General features: G+C 42.2%; 2 protein-coding genes and 1 long non-coding RNA gene across 4 annotated transcripts in view; 2 read left to right on the top strand and 1 right to left on the bottom strand.

Annotated features, from left to right (window-relative positions):
• The window catches only part of dop1a (DOP1 leucine zipper like protein A), a 30,134-nt gene extending 26,709 nt beyond the window's left edge, over positions 1–3,425 (bottom strand). Inside the window, exons 1-2 of one of the 2 annotated variants that reach the window (XM_025005267.2) lie at positions 3,120–3,425; positions 70–265 (exon numbers count right to left, since the gene is read on the bottom strand). In XM_025005267.2, coding sequence (XP_024861035.1) covers positions 70–207 — 138 coding nt within the window. In that variant the 5' untranslated portion in view covers positions 208–265; positions 3,120–3,425. Of the gene's footprint in view, positions 1–69; positions 266–3,119 lie in introns of those variants that run through there. The other variant, XM_025005268.1, reaches the window with a different exon arrangement.
• On the top strand, positions 3,426–5,626 carry LOC112450409. Its single transcript, XR_003039023.2, has 3 exons — positions 3,426–3,561; positions 4,290–4,356; positions 4,800–5,626. It is a non-coding gene; the product is annotated as an uncharacterized LOC112450409 (long non-coding RNA).
• An 805-nt stretch (positions 5,627–6,431) lies between these two features.
• ube3d (ubiquitin protein ligase E3D) overlaps positions 6,432–15,558 on the top strand; it is a 44,105-nt gene continuing 34,978 nt past the window's right edge. The window contains exons 1-6 of the mRNA XM_017413101.3: positions 6,432–6,671; positions 9,195–9,406; positions 10,862–10,952; positions 14,414–14,636; positions 14,949–15,021; positions 15,093–15,171. Coding sequence (XP_017268590.1) covers positions 6,589–6,671; positions 9,195–9,406; positions 10,862–10,952; positions 14,414–14,636; positions 14,949–15,021; positions 15,093–15,171 — 761 coding nt within the window. The 5' untranslated portion in view covers positions 6,432–6,588. The remainder of the gene's footprint in view (positions 6,672–9,194; positions 9,407–10,861; positions 10,953–14,413; positions 14,637–14,948; positions 15,022–15,092; positions 15,172–15,558) is intronic.

Below are 15,558 nucleotides of genomic sequence, written 5' to 3'. Positions count from 1 at the left end.
AACCAAACGTTTAACGACGACAGTTCTTCCCGTGAACACAGGTGACTGTAACCTGCCGCGGCTCTTTACCTTGTTGAGTTTTCCCAGCGCAGAGATTAGGTCTGCCCATTCACTGGAGTACTCAAAGTTTTTGAGGGCTTTGTCCACAGCTGCCACATAGTTCCTGTACTTTGAGTCGCCGAGCAGCTCCACTTCCTCTGCATTCATTCTCCTGGCTGGTTATTACCCTAATGCGCAACACCGGCCGTACGGAAGAACATCACCCCTGCGGCAAAGAAATGGTGTGCAAAAGCAGGAAAAAAAAATAGAAAATCAGACCATAAACAGACTGATCTACAGCAGAGATGCAAAAAGTTTCAGCTTATTGTTTTAAAACTGGGGTGGCGCCACAATCCATTTCAACAGATTGAGTCATCTGGATTAGGAAATACAAAGTGTGACAACTGTGGCCACTGCTACCTTTATTTCATGTGTTTGGGAGGGAGACAGTAGAGCCAGAACAAGGAGATCAAGTGCAGAATTTGGTAAACAGATGAAAGCTGTTGCTGCTGTCCCTCCTGCAACGTGAGCTCTCAGGGGAACATTTCTTTGAACCTAAAATATTCTGTGAAACAAAACCATTCCCATTCTTGCTCATCGGGTTCAGAAGCCTTGGGGATTAAAAGCCATTTCATCTCCGCTCTCTGAGAAACCCACCGTTGATCTCAGTTCATCAGCTGCGTAAATCCTGCAAATGCTGTCAGAGAGGCTGCCGCTCAGCTCAGCATACCTTAAACACAACATCACTATAAACCAGTCACTCACTAACAGCTGACCAATAAGGATGCATCATTTCTTACAGTATTCACTCTTCTGTCATCGCCACGGTAACAAAAAAAGATATTAAAATAACTAAACACTTATCATTTATCCTTTATACCACCATTTGGAAGCTGATAATGAAGTTTGAGAGTTTATGTATAACATTTGTATAAATATTTTAATGAATTTAACATTTTAATTTATAAGATTTTGACATTTACATTTGCTATTAAAAATATTTCTTTATTTATTCTTTTATTATCTTTTTTTTGTGGTTTAGATGCGTTTCTATATTCATACACTCGACCTGCTAGCTCCATCTGGTGGATCAACAATGGAACAGCACCGTGGTGTTGATATCCACAGGAATGACAACTCCAATCGTTTCAGTACTCTTACTGTAAATCTTCCTTCTTCAGACATCTCATAAAAACACTTATACTCTTGTGTTAAGGGTAGAACCTCACTGGGCTGGACAGCAGTTTTCCAGGATTTATCCAAACATTTGTGTGGTTCTCATTTTCCTCGCTTGAAAAAAAATTGCGCAACAAATAGTCATAAAATCGTAGAGAGCGTCTCAAATCCATCTCAATTTGGTCACGGTTGTCTCCAAACCCATCTTAAGAGAACAAGAGCTGTACTTTGACACCTCCTCTGACAGCAAACGCGCCCAGGTCTAAAGACTACATCAATAATAGACGAGGGGGCGGATGCCAAGGACCGCACAGAGCGGGTCGAGGTGGAGGTGGGCGATGAAATGATGTGCACGGCCAGAACGGAGCTTCGCAAGTCGTGCAGACTGAAATTAAGCCGTGATTAAAAAGAAAAAAAAAAAAAACACAGCTTTGTATGCTTTTGCTCTGGTGCTAACTGGATTTACTGCAGGTGATCCTCTGCAAATGGAAAGGCCAAGAAAGGCCAGATTACAGAGAGTGGATAAAAACTGTGACTGAGATCGCTTCCTTCAAATTATTGAAAGCCAAATTATGTGATAGACAGGAAGAATATAAGCTCGTGAGGAAGAGGTTTCTGCTTTTTATACAAGAGGGGTAATAGGTGAAGGATCTATAAAAAGTGTTTACGTGGAGAAGAAGAGAATATATACATGCTGCTTTGTTTAGTCTGTGGCTGTTGTTGATGTTTGGATTTTATGTTGGTTGAGTTGCTTGTAACGTTCAGAAAAACGTTCAATAAAAAAGCCACGCCTAAGACTGAGATTTCAGTGAGACTGCAACGAAGAAAGTCTCCTCACAAAACTGAGGCACGTTTGAGTCACAATCTGGTGTCCAACACACCCGGCCCAGTCAGACGCTGCCTTAAGGAAAAGAGCACGATCAGGAAGAACCATGCTTTGTTTGAAACAGCAGATATTCTTTGTGCCCCCATCAGTCTGAGCTGCTGGAATTAAAGAGTAGACTGGAGTCGAGCATTCTCACCCTGCTATGAGGACATCCGAAACAGAAACGATGTCCCGAGAACCAGTCCCACACCTGTCCACAGTTAACCAGGCTGAGTGTGGCTTTCTGCTTCAGGATTCAGCGTGCCGGGCTGGCTGCTTAAATTACTGCTGCCTTCACTGCCTCAAACCAGTCGAGCCCGTCTGCGCTGACCTTTACCGCCAACCCAGGTTTGACTCCTCGCAGAATCCAAACCACTCCTCAACACAGTAACCCAAACGTCCCCTGCTAAAGACAAGCCTTTAAATTCATATTTCATAAAGCCATCTCAACCGGAAGTAACATGGTGGTTGAGACAATAATGACAAAACAATGTTTCAGCAGTCAGCTTAAGTTTATCATCTCACCCCCCTCTTCTTGTTTCCCGACCCACTGTGGGGTGCCGGACCCCAACTTTAGGACCCACTGTCCCTCACTACGTCTCGTGCCTGGTCGAAGCAGGTCACGTGACTGCGGCTGAACAGGTGTAGCTAATGAGGCGGCTGGTGCGCGAGGACAGGTAACCGTCGCGAGGTCATTCGGGAGCTCTGTCGAGCGGTAAACATTTCAGGAGTCGCATTCAGGCTAGCTTTTGGCAGGTGTGTCACCCAGACTGTCAACAACAACAACAACAATAATAACAACTCAAAAGCGGAGCAGGTTTTTACCACTTCCGGTGGCGCCAGAGTACGTGCAATAGTGGAAAAAAACCTAAAAGAGAAAGGTTTTATCTCATTAATATCCCGGTCGTCGTTAGCCTGAAGGGTAACTTTAATAGGACTAGCTAACTGTTATCTTGTCCCCAGCTAGGTCAATTTATTTCACCTTTCAGGCTACATAATGATACTTTGTAATGTAACGAAATAAGACATAAAACCTTACCGTGACAAAACAAACCACTGTCATTCAACCATGGATCCGACTCGATGACTGAGAACAGACGGCGGCGTCAGTAAATATGTCCTGAATGCTAGCTGTGTAGCAGGTTGTTTAAAAGATGACGGGCCCGGTTCCTGTGTCAGCCGTGAGCAAAGTCCTCATCCATGAGCAGAAATGCTTCGTTATCAGACGACGAGGAGGTAATTATTTTCTACATGTTCTTATTTCTCTTCGAACCGGCCCGCAGTGTGTGAATGGACAGAGGTAAACAGGCGGAAGACACAAAGCTAAAGGACTGACAGCTCCCAGACTGCACTGCAGATTAGCCGTACGTCCAACCCGCCGTGCGTCCAACTGCGCTTCCGGGTGGACCCTCTCCACCAATCAGCTGCTGCCCTGGAGCCAGCTGACCTTCCACAGATCACCACCGGGAAAAAGGGAAAGGGTAAGCCTTCAAAATAAAAACCGAGCCTTTGACCAGCTTAAATAAAAAACTAGCTTTTTATTTAAAAAATAAAGACTTTACACGTGATTTCCACTTGTGAATATGTGTTAAAACATCAAGTGACATATGTGTTTTGTATGTATTTTCTATATGTAGAGCCTAAAATGATCATTTTTCTTTTTTTCTTTTTGCTAAATTGTCTATTATCTGTCAACACAGATAATAATAGTTAATTTCTTTAATTTAGAAGCCCTTTTCTTTTTATTACTGAATAACTTTGTGATCAGAATTCAGTGGTTTAACCAGATGAATAAATAAAAAACAGAATTCAAGGTTGTTATGTGTTTCTATGAGCTGTTCCCTTCTTCAGGGGTCGCCATTGCGAGTGAACTTGCACGAAAGATTAGGCACAACCTAGACTCGAACCCGCAGCTGGACAAAACAATATGTACAAAAACAAAAAATAGCCTCAAGTCGGAAGAAACACCTCAGAGCCTTTCTAAAAGCCTGAAGACACTGACAGTCCTTTGTTGCAGTTTGAAAGATTACAGAAATCTTGATGTCTTGGGGGGGAAAAAAGACAAATGAGGGGGGACTCACGACTTTTGCACAGTACTGTACAAATTCTGTAATACACAGTTTGAAATATGAGTGGTCATTTTTTTTCCAATCACTTTAACGGTAAATGCACCTTTCAAAATGAACAAACGTTCTAAATTTTCCTGCAGGGCAACAACCTTTGTGTCTACAGGTGTGACAGCAGCACCTGCAGCCACACAATGAACAAAGATTGAGGTAGGAACCTTTGTATTTTTCATGCATTTTGTTTAAGTTTAGACAATTTAAATTAAATAACTGGGCATTTATAATGTCTTAAAGTAGTTTATTTCCACATCTATAGCAACTTTTGATGCTGTGGTTGACTGTTTGGAGTGCACACATCTGGTTAGCTTTCTGTGTCAAATCCTGCTGGATGTTTTTGTAATTAGCAGTAATTTAAATTTCAAAACTCTTTTACTAAAGCTCTGATAAATATCTGTTAATGAAGAAATGTATATTTTCCCAGAGTTTCATCTAGCTTTATCCTTGTAGGGTTTGTTTGTTTTTTCCAGACAGACAACAAACTAAACAACAACAACACTAAATAATTAGTTAGCTAATAGCTAGTGGGTTTATGCTAGTGAACGAAAATGCTAATGCTAACATTATGCTAACATCTTTGTGTTTAAATGATGCAGGGATCCAAATGATGCACCTGAGGAGGAACCATGGAAACCACAGGAACCTCTAAATGATGCACCTGAGAGGGAACCATGGCAACCACAGGAACCTCTAAATGATGCAACTGACGAGGAACCATGGAAACCACAGGAACCCTCAAATGATGCACTGGAAAGTTATTCCAGTCTAATGAAAGAAGTCAACATTAACTCTTGGTCAGAGGTTCAGATGACATGGAGGTTATTAATGTTTGGATTTTCAGCTGTGATTGCTGTTGGTCATTTGTTGATGGTCCTGAAGTGAACCACTGTGTTTAGCAGACAGGAGACAGAGTTTTTTATTTTATTTTATTTTATTTTTTCCACTTTGTGGAGTAAGTTTGCAGGTGTTGTCTTACTTGCTGGTGTTTTTGGTGTTTGCAGCATATTTTCCTTTTGCTGCATTTTTTTTCCTTTGCATTTGGTTTTTTTTTGTGTGTGTGTGTGTTTGTGTGTTTTGGAGCTTGCATCATTTCTGTGTTTGTGGCACGTTTCGCCATTTAGAGCTCACTCCGTGCACGTTTGCACCTGCCACCATAAGTACCAACACTAAAATACATAATGTACTTATTTGCTGTAGTACTGTGCAATGATGACTGAATATACTGTACCTAATAAAAGTTTTACAGTAGTTATGTGCAAGTATTAGTTCACTGGTGTTGTTTTAAAGTGAAACAGCAGGAATGATTTCCTGTAGCGTTCTCTGTGGCAGCAGAGCTGAGTGAGAATATTTAAAAAGGAGCTTTTGTATGGTGTCATGAATGGGATCCACGATGGTGAGAAGTCCTTTCAGTGACCTCTCCTCCGTCACAAGCTCAAATAACTCCACGCTCTGTCTGAGGGTTTTCCCAGCTTTTTAAATGAGTGTTTTGAGCCTGCTGGTTTCACTGTCACTGATGCTGCCTCTGCTCAGCAGGTGGCACCTGCAACCACAAATCTGCAAAGACCTGAGCTTCCTCAAAAGCTATAAATGCATGCAATTTAGAAATAAATACAATTATTTTGTCAGATTTGAGATAACAGGAGTTACAAATATTTTGTCAAGGAAAATAAAATGGCTGTATTTAGGAAAAACGACATTGCAGTAGTAGCTTATTCCTTATTAGATATGTACTAAAGCAAGAAAATAATTGAGTAAAAAAAACCTCTTATTACATCTGATACTCACTCAGTCATTCTTCACAGATATTTGTTGAAAGAGACCACAAACCAGACAAGAAATATAGTTGCTTTGTTTTTAAAACTTCTTTGAATCTGAACTGTGTTTAGCAGTGAATTACAGTCATTGTTTTAAGCGGACACCTTCTGTACTTGGGGAAGCAGTGTACAGAAATATGATGTTCAGTAAATCATTTCTATATTATAATTTTTTGTTATAAAATAATGTTAATAATTCTAAAAAAGTAGAACATTTAAAAAGTAGAAAATTTATTTCATCATATTAGTTTGGTTTCCTGACTTTAGTTAGACTGAATGCTGTGTTTACTGCCACCAAGTAGTCAAAGATATGACCTATGAAAGCTTTCAGAAAGAACAAAAAAAAAATTGTAACGACTTCATTTTGAAATATCAAACCGGATGTTGTTTGCCTGTACTGTACTACTTGACGCATGCGCACTCGTCACGCTGTGCGCCACTAGTTCATAGATTCCACGTTTTGATTTGATGCTCTGGATTTCACGATGTTATTCAAACCCCCGCAGCCGCACACAGCTTAGTTCAACAAACGGGCTCGTCTTCAACTCTTGTTGAGCTTCCTGTTGGTCGAATGACGGAGAAGATGTCTTCAAAACCACATGGAGTCTTCTTAGAGCTGAGGAAAAGGCTTCAGAGTGGGCTTCTTATAGTCGGGTAAGTAAAGAACCGCAGTTTAGTGTTTCTGGGGTTCTCTGTTAATTGATCGGCGATAGCTAGAGTAGCTGTTGTTAGCATTAGCTAACTTAGCTCGATAATTTACAGGTTCGTGAATTGAGCACCTTGCAGTAATTCATAGAGTCGACCGTGATATTTCTTAGTGTGTGTGTGTCAGAGTCAAAACGAGGCCACTTGTCTGTCAGGATAAATAATACAGAACATTTAATTAAAATGCGGCTCCTAAAGAGACAGGCTGCAGGTAACGCTGCTAAGTTTTCTTTTATTTTTTTAGACTCAACGCTGGTTCATCCCTTTAGGTGCACTCTTACACCTGAAGAAGTCACAGGACTAACAAATTAATAACAAGGTATTGAACTGAAAATGAGTAAAAAAGCAGCCAAAGTCCCCCCATTAAAAAAAAGAGAGGTTCTTAGAAATAACTTGATGAAGACCACTGAAGTCTGGATCTTGGGAAGCACAATTTAAAGAAATGAGGGACGACCCAGGACTTTTGCACATTACAGTACAGTACACACCTACTATGTGGTAGTACTGCAAAAGGATATTTTATACGTGTATATGATACACACACACCACTTGCACACCTTACTTGTACCCCCTTTTGCCTTCAGAACTGCTTTCATTCTTCTTGTCACAGATTAAATAAGATGTTGGAAACATTCCTCAGAGGTTCTGGTCCACATTGACCACATTGGTTTGTCCGCTGCACGTCCACGATGTGAGTCACCTGTTCCCCCCACATTCCAGAGGTGATCGATTGGATTGAGATCTGGTGTCTGTGGAGGCCGTTAGAGTTCAGTGAATCCAGACGTATTAGATCAGGAAATGTTTCTCCAATCTCTTATTGTCCAGTTTTAGGGTGTCTGTGTGAGCCGGAGCCTCAGTTTCCTGTTCTCAGCTGACGGGAGGGCCACCCAGTGTGGTCCTCTGCTGCTGTGGATCATCTGCTTCATGGTGGGACGTGTTGTGGGTTCAGAGACGGTTTTCTGCAGAACTTTGTTTGTAACCAGTGGTTATTTGAGCTTCTGTTTCCTCTCTGTCCTCTGGAAGTGGTCTGCCCATTCTCCTCTGACCTTTGACCTTAACAAATGCTGCTCACTGGATATTTTCTCTTGTTTGGACCATTCTCTTTAAACCATAAAGATGATTGTGTGTAACAATCCCAGCAGAGCAGGAGTTTCTGAAACACTCAGACCAGCCCGCCTGACATCAACAACCACTAAAAACCCTTTTCTTCCTCATTCTGATGCTCAGTTTGAATTTCAGCAAGTCGTCTTTGCCACGTCTACATGCCAAAAGGCGTTAAGTTGCTGCTATGTGATTGGCCGTTTGTGTTATTTATGTTAACAAGGAATTGAACAGGGGCACTTCATAAAGTGGCTGGTGACTGTATGATTGTATAAACATATATTGTTTATAAAATAGGATTGTTATTTAATTTCTCAGCCTTTTTACCATCTGTTCTTTCAACAAGTGTTGATGTCCTGACTCTCCTTGCTTTGTAACAGATCCACCAGTTATAATGTTGAAGGTTGTAGGTCGATTTTTACTTTTGTACATCTCTAATCTGCCAACACTGATTGTATCCAATTCCGATTCCTCTCTTGGAGCTATAAATAAGATGTTTTTGGACCAGCAGGTCACAAGTCAAGGAGGTCAGTCTGAAAAGTGTCAGATTCTGCTCACCAGCCAGTCCATTGGCTCATCTCTAGTTTGGCATTAAATAATAGAACATGAAGTGAAATGGAAACCTAATTCTCCTTATGTTATTGTTTCTCGTATACTCAAAATATGACAGAGATCCTGTTTGGGAGGCTTTCTTTTCCTTTTTTCAGCCCATTGTGCACAGCTCACACCACAGATAACGTGATGCCGACATAAGGAAATCCATGCTGAAAATATCAACCTTTGCATTTTAATCAGGAAGGAAAAAAACGCCTCCCAGATGTTCAGATGTAATCAAATGACTATAACCGTTTGGATGACGACCCATCTTCGCAAACAGAGATGAAGCGATGTTTCTGCCCCTCTTTCATCAAAACCCGATCTCTGCAGCTGTCAGACGTTTGGGAGCAGGACGGAGCGAGTCCAAGACCTGTGGTGGCAGTTTGATGAATGGGTGCAAAACTGTGCCTGCAGCGCTCCCAGAACGACACTAGATGGTGTTGGGAGGGTTTGTAAAGGTAGCAAAGTGAACTGTGGGTCTTTGCTGACTGTCCACGACTGTACTCGGCTGTTTAAAAGCGAACAGGAGTTTATATAGCTCAGAGTAGTCCTGTAAATCACTGTAACAACTACCAATGTTCATTCTACAGCTTTATTTTTGCCATATCGTTATATATAAAGATGTCACATAGGCTGGTTTTGGAATTGCCAATTAAATATGATTGCAGATAGTCCTAAATTCCTTTATCTGCAGCAAATATGGTGGTGGCTCATCTGACCACCGATCCAAACCCTGTGTGTGTGTAAAGTGTGCGTTTTCCTGCTGCTCTCCAGGAAAGATGTGGCCGGAGGTCCTGGAGACGTGGCAGTGACCAGCGGAGAGTCCTCGCTCCTCGTCAGGACTCCAAGGGGAGACGTGCGCCTGACCCTGCCAGCAGGAGTCACCTTCGAGCAGGGCTCCTGCATCCACACGCCTGGGGGAGAAGCCAGCGGAGAGGAGCTGCACTTCAGGCTGCGCATCTCTGTGGAGCGAAGCGCAGACGGAGGTAACGATCAGGACGACTGCTGTAAGGAAACGCATCCAGACTCGTCCGTTCAAAAGGACAAAGTCTCACCGTCTGTTTGGAATTACAACCGCAGTTGGGATGTTGTGTAAAATGAAAGATAAAAATCAAATGCAATGATTTGCAAATCTCATAAACCCATATTTTATTCACAATGAAATATAGTAAACATATAAAATGTTTAAACTATTAAAAACTGTACTATTGTTTAGGAAAAAACAAGGTAGCTTTAAATTTTATTGCAGCAACACAGCTCAGAAAAGTTGGGACAGAAGGAACAAAAGGCTGTAGAAGTGAGTGGACTGGAGGAGCACTTTGCAGCTGATTAGGTCAGTAAGAGGACTGGGTAAAAGCATTTTAGGAAAGTTAAATCTGTCAGAAGTAAAATGTGAATATCTGCTTCTAAAAATAGTGCAACAATTTCAGAATAATGTTCCACAATGGAAAAATTGGGACAACTTTGAATCTCCTCCGAACTAAAGAGATGAGGGACCATTAAGCCTGTTATCTGCACACAGTTCGTAAGCCTGCCTCTCTGGTGGTATGGGGGTGCATTAGTGCCTGTGGCGTGGGCAGCTTAGACATCTGGAAAAGCGTCATAGGTGCAGAAAAATATATACAGGTTTTAGAACAACATACGATCCCACTGAGATGACATCTTTTTCAGGGAAGACCTGACATGTGCCTGAAACACTGCATCATGAAACAAAAAAAATATATCAAAGAAAGACCCAGGAAGACGTAGACTCCTCCATCAGACAAGAATGGGACAACATACTCCTCTAAAACCTCCAGCAGCTGCTCTCCTCAGTTCCTGATGTTTACAGACTGATGTTTAAAGAAGCGAGGATGCTTCACACAGAAACATGGCCTGACCCATTTTTGTTTTTAGATGTGTTGCTGCCATAAAATTCAAAATGACCCTTTTTTCTCCCTCAAAATGGTACCTTTTTTATCTTAAATATTCGATGCGTTTACTGTGTTCCATTGTGTATAAAATATGGGTTGTGAAAATCATCACATTCTGTTCTTGTTTACACTTTACACAATGTCCCATCCATCCATCCATCCATCCATCCATCCATCCATCCATCCATCCATCCCTCCCTCCCGGGTCGTGGGGAGCTGGTGCCTGTTTCCAGCAGTTACTGTGCCACAGACGGGGTACACCCTGGAAAGGTCACAAGTTCACTAAAATCCATCTTTTCACACTTCTTGAATTGTTTTCTTTCTCCACTAAAGAAGGAGCAAGTTGCAGCTCAGGACAGTCGGCGACAGCCCAAACAGAATGCGACTGATTGCTCTCCTTCGTAGCTGCGTCACCCCACCACCCTGTAATTTACTGATTTTGTGCTCAGCAGGAGCAGCAGCAGAATGTTTTCACCACATTTCTCTCATTTGTTTGTTTGTCTTTGACCTCCCCCGCCCCCCCGACAGTGTCCCCCAGCGGCGTGATGGAGACTCTTCGAGCAAAGGAGACTTATTGCTTCTACTGCCAGGGCTGCATGACCAGGCTGCTGGAGGACAGGTAGGGAGCAGCCGGGACAGCGGAGACGGCTTTTTATTTACGTCCTCCTCCGCAGGAAGAGGAGTGACTCTTTATTGATGGCGCGAGCCGCCCGTAGAAGTGATAGTCTGGGGGAGAAGCGGTGATGGATGGCTCCTCAGGGGAGTCCACAGTTGTCAGCCCGTCTTGGGTTTGAGTTATAGAGCGGCGTGTGACGTAACGGCCCGCTCTGCCCATTAAAAACAAATCGTGTCCTACCTTCGGGTGTTTCTTATGGACTCTGGTTTTGTTGTCGTTTCTCTGGTCAGCAATGTGACACGCCGAAAATTGCAGAAGCTGCAATATGAAGACCCCTCTGGCAATCTTTCTCAGCAGTAACACACGGAAAAGTTGCCCCAAAAACTTTTCTTTTTCATTCAACAAGGTGAAATGTAAGCTTGACTCAAACTGTTCACAGCAGGGTCAAAACTTGTAATTTTTACTAAAATTAATATATACTATGTAATAAAGTGTCCCAATGTGTATAGATACTTTGAGGGATAATAGAGAACAATAAAATAAAATATTATTGCTTTACTAGATTAAACTAGCCAAATGATGTCATGCAGTAAAAACTACTAGCAGTAATAATTCAGCACTTAATGATCCCCCGTCTCTGAGAAACATTTAGCTACTTTTAGCTCACAGTTCTGGTGTCAGGGCTTTATTTTCACATCTCTCTGTTGTTGCTGCACTGCCCTCTCTGGCACCAAAGAGCCAGCAATCCCAATTTTCCCATCACTGATTAATAAAGAGAATCTTTTACCTGGAAAATCCCCACAAATGTGAGACAAATGTGAGAATATGCAGCCTGGAACAGTCTAACGTGGCGCTCTAAGATTCCCGACAAACCCTGAACCACAGACTCGTCACTGTATGCTGTATCCATCAGGTCGGACGGTCTGATTCAACCGCAGTATTCTCATTTCCAGAGCTGTCCTCAGCCTGCTCCTGTTATATCGGCAAACATCCCGCGGCAACGTCTGCGAGGTTATCGTTTGTTCACACGGCTCGTTTCTTTTCACGTCGTTTTGCGATGGAGGAAAAAGCATCTAAATATTCTGCCTCTCACATTTATGGAATTGGCTGAATGTGAAGAAACTCGTCTGGCTGAGTGAATTCCAGCATTTTGGACACAAACATCCAGATGGAGATATTTTGATGGATGGTTTCTGTTCCTGTGAGGACTGCTGCAAAGCCTTTAGTTGTGCAGCAGCTTTAGATCGTCTGGCTCCTTTTAATTTTTATTGTTTATGGCTGCAATAACCTTTTATGTTTTCTGGATCAGTGTGTGTATGTGTGTTTCAATGCTCAGTTGCTGCTTGTTTTGGCTACAACACTCTTTTAATGAATTTTAAGTCTCAAAGGTCTTTCTTGGTTAAATAAAGGTTCAACAGAAACAATAAAAAGTAAGCACAAGCTAATCATTTAAAAATGTCAAATAACAGCTGATTATTTGCTCTACCTTTACTTCTAATTCACGTTTTTTTTTCTTGTTTTATAGCTTTTAGATGTAAAAATGTATCTGTTGCTTTGAATTCATTGGTCATAAAGAACTTCAGCACTAAAGTAATATTCCAGCCGTATTTTTGCTGCAGTCTTTTGTCTGAAAATGGTCAGGACAAATAAACTGGAAGTAGAAAGTAAAGTTGGCCCAATTAGTTGGTTGTCAGATTAAAGGTTCTGAAGCTAACATAAATCCGAAGGAAGTCAGAAAAAGCACTTGGTGTTAGTCTCGCATTTAAAAAACGTTCACACTGATATTAAATTAACAACAAAAGATTAAATAAATGACAAGGCAGTAAATAGCACATACAGATAGTGTGGGGGTGAAATGGTTGCAATTAATTATCTAATCTGAGTCATTCTTCGGCTTTCCAGGGGATAAGAAAGTTTGATGATTTAGTTAGTTTAGCTCCTGGTGAAAATTACAACCCAAAGTCTGGTGACTGACTGAGGAGTTTATGTTTTAAAGAGGACCACCTGAAATACAAACCTTCAACAGAAGAACCACCGTCTGTCTTTTCTCATAATCTTGTAGATTGTCATGTGTAGAAATAGTTTAAAAAAGTAATTGCTTGAGAAAAAAAGAAGAAATTCTTGAACATTATTATGCAGTTCTACTATCTTATTTTGGATAAAGGCCTTTATTTGTACAAGAAAAATTAACAAGTTTTGGGAATAATATCGAGTTAATTAGAGTCTGAGCAGAAAAGCTGATGTATTCTTTTTCTTTATGGGATTTTTGTCCTTGTTCTTGGTCCTTGTTCTTTTTCCTAATATTAGTTTTATTATTAATACTAAAAGCACTCAACGAAGGCAAACCTCCACCAAGGCCACAGTGTGATTAAAAAGTAGTGCGATCCGGATCATAATTTGGATCAGCACCAAAATTTAATCCATTGTTTTTGTTGACAACCCCAACATTTCCTGAACATTTCCTCCAAATCTGTTAATCAGTTTTTACCTGATCTTTGCTGACAGACAGACAAACAAACCGACAGACAGAACCGGAAACAGAACTTCCTTGGTGGAGGAAACAAAAGGGTCAAATGTAGGAGCAGAGAGAAGTTTTTAACAAAGGGGTTACCTGTGACCTTGACCTTTGACCCCATGAACCTTGAAGTCAACAGTCATCATCTTTGACCCATGAGGTGTCCAGCTGTGTAGTTTGACATTCCTACATTACACTGCTGCAGAGTTAGAGGACAAGGTGAACTGGGATGTTGACCTTTGACCCCATCACCTTGAAATCAATCATGATCATCCTTGACCTAAGAGGTGTCCAACTGTGCAGCTTAGTTTTCCTCTGTTACAAGGTTGCATAGTTAGAGCACAAGGTCATCTGTGACCTTGACCTTTGACCCCCATCACCTACATTACACTGTTGCAGAGTTAGAGCAGTAGGTCAACTGTGATGTAGAACCTTTGACCCCATGACCTTGAAATCAACAGTGATCACCTTTGACCCATGAAGTGTCCAGCTGTGGAGTTTAACGTTCCTGTTATACAGCTGCAGAGTTAGAGCACAGGCTGATCTGTGACCTTGACCTTTGACCGGATCAGCACCAAAATCTAATCACTCCCTCCTTGAACCATGTTGGACGTTTCCTGAAAATTTCATTAAAATCCGTTTTTAACTTTTTGAGTGATCTTGTGCACAGACACACACACTACTGAAAACCTAACCTCCTTGGCGGAGGGAATAATTATAATGGGTGCGTTCGTCATAATGAGGCAAAAATGTCAGGTTTGATCCACAGAAATAAACTTTTAGGACCTCTAAACAAAACGTTTCTGTTTTACACGTGTTACCCTTCTCAGCCTCAGTCTAAATATGAACTTCCTGTTTGGACGTCCTCAGGTCCTGGAGGAGCTCTGGCTCCTCTCCGGTCCGTTCAGTAACTGAACATCCCTTCTCTCGTCTCCCCCCTCTCCTTCAGAGCGTTCCAGCGAGTTCTCCCCCTTCCCAACGGGAACTGGAACGCCATCGTGGACGAATGGTGCTGCCACCCGGACCCGTTCGCCAACAGGAAGCTGCTGCCCCGAGCGGAGGACTGCTTGCTGGGGGACACATTCATCCTCCTGGCCCGGGACGGCGGCTGCGAGCGGACCCTGACCGAGGACGTGAGACCCGTCGGCGCAGAGGACGGCCAGGATGCGAAGGTGAGGGACGCGTAGGATTTATTCTTTTCCCAGGTTCTTGTATTGAAAAACGAAGACAAACTGTCGTTCGGCGCGGCGTGCTCAGACAGCTGCATCGATACAGTCCAGCTCCCAGAGATGAGGATCGATCTGCTCCTTCTTCCATTTGTCATTCCGCACACGAGCAGCTGAGAGCAGGAAAATAATCAGAGTATCGACTGTGGAGCTCTCTCTGTCTCTCTCTGTCTCTCTCTGCATCCGACTTACAGCGGCTGAATTAAAAAGCAGAAACCGGATGGTGGTGTTATTTCTCATTTCTCCTGTCGCGTGCAGAAACCCTGCCGCCGCTCGGCACTCATCTCCTGCGCCAGCTGTTCGTCAGTACTCGGAGAAGCTCTCGCACCAGGTCCGCAACCGTCCCAGCTGTTTAATTTAACCGTGGGTTTTGACAGCGTGAATAAAAGCTCTCTCCTACAGATACGGTGAAGCTGTACATCACTCAGGTGGTGGTGGAGCCGGCTGCGGGAGGTGGACAGCCTGAAGCCTCGCTGAGCAGGCAGGTCTTCATTCACACTTCCTGTCGGGGACAGAACGGAAGCTGTGGTTGTGGGAAATAAAATGTCTTTTGTCTGTAGAAAGAAAACCACAAGTTTTCCAGGTTACTACAAAGACAAATCAGTTCATGATCGTCACATGTATCTGACACTTCACTGACTGAATTTAAAAAAAAAAAGAGGAATAGCACCAAGTTGGGATTTTTTTTTTCCAGATTACTTCAGAAGAATTTAGCGTAATTTAAAAATCTGTGCATGGTTAATTTCTGCTTTATTATTGCCTGCTGCCAGCATTTTTGCCCGTGTTTGCGTCTTTGTCTGTTAGCAAAATATCTCATGGACCAGTGGACAAATTTTAATGAAATTCTCAGAAAGTAATTATTAGATTC

The sequence above is a fragment of the Kryptolebias marmoratus genome, linkage group LG16 (assembly GCF_001649575.2).
Source record: "Kryptolebias marmoratus isolate JLee-2015 linkage group LG16, ASM164957v2, whole genome shotgun sequence".
NCBI lineage: Eukaryota > Metazoa > Chordata > Actinopteri > Cyprinodontiformes > Rivulidae > Kryptolebias > Kryptolebias marmoratus.
This window is presented reverse-complemented; position numbering and strand designations above follow the sequence as displayed.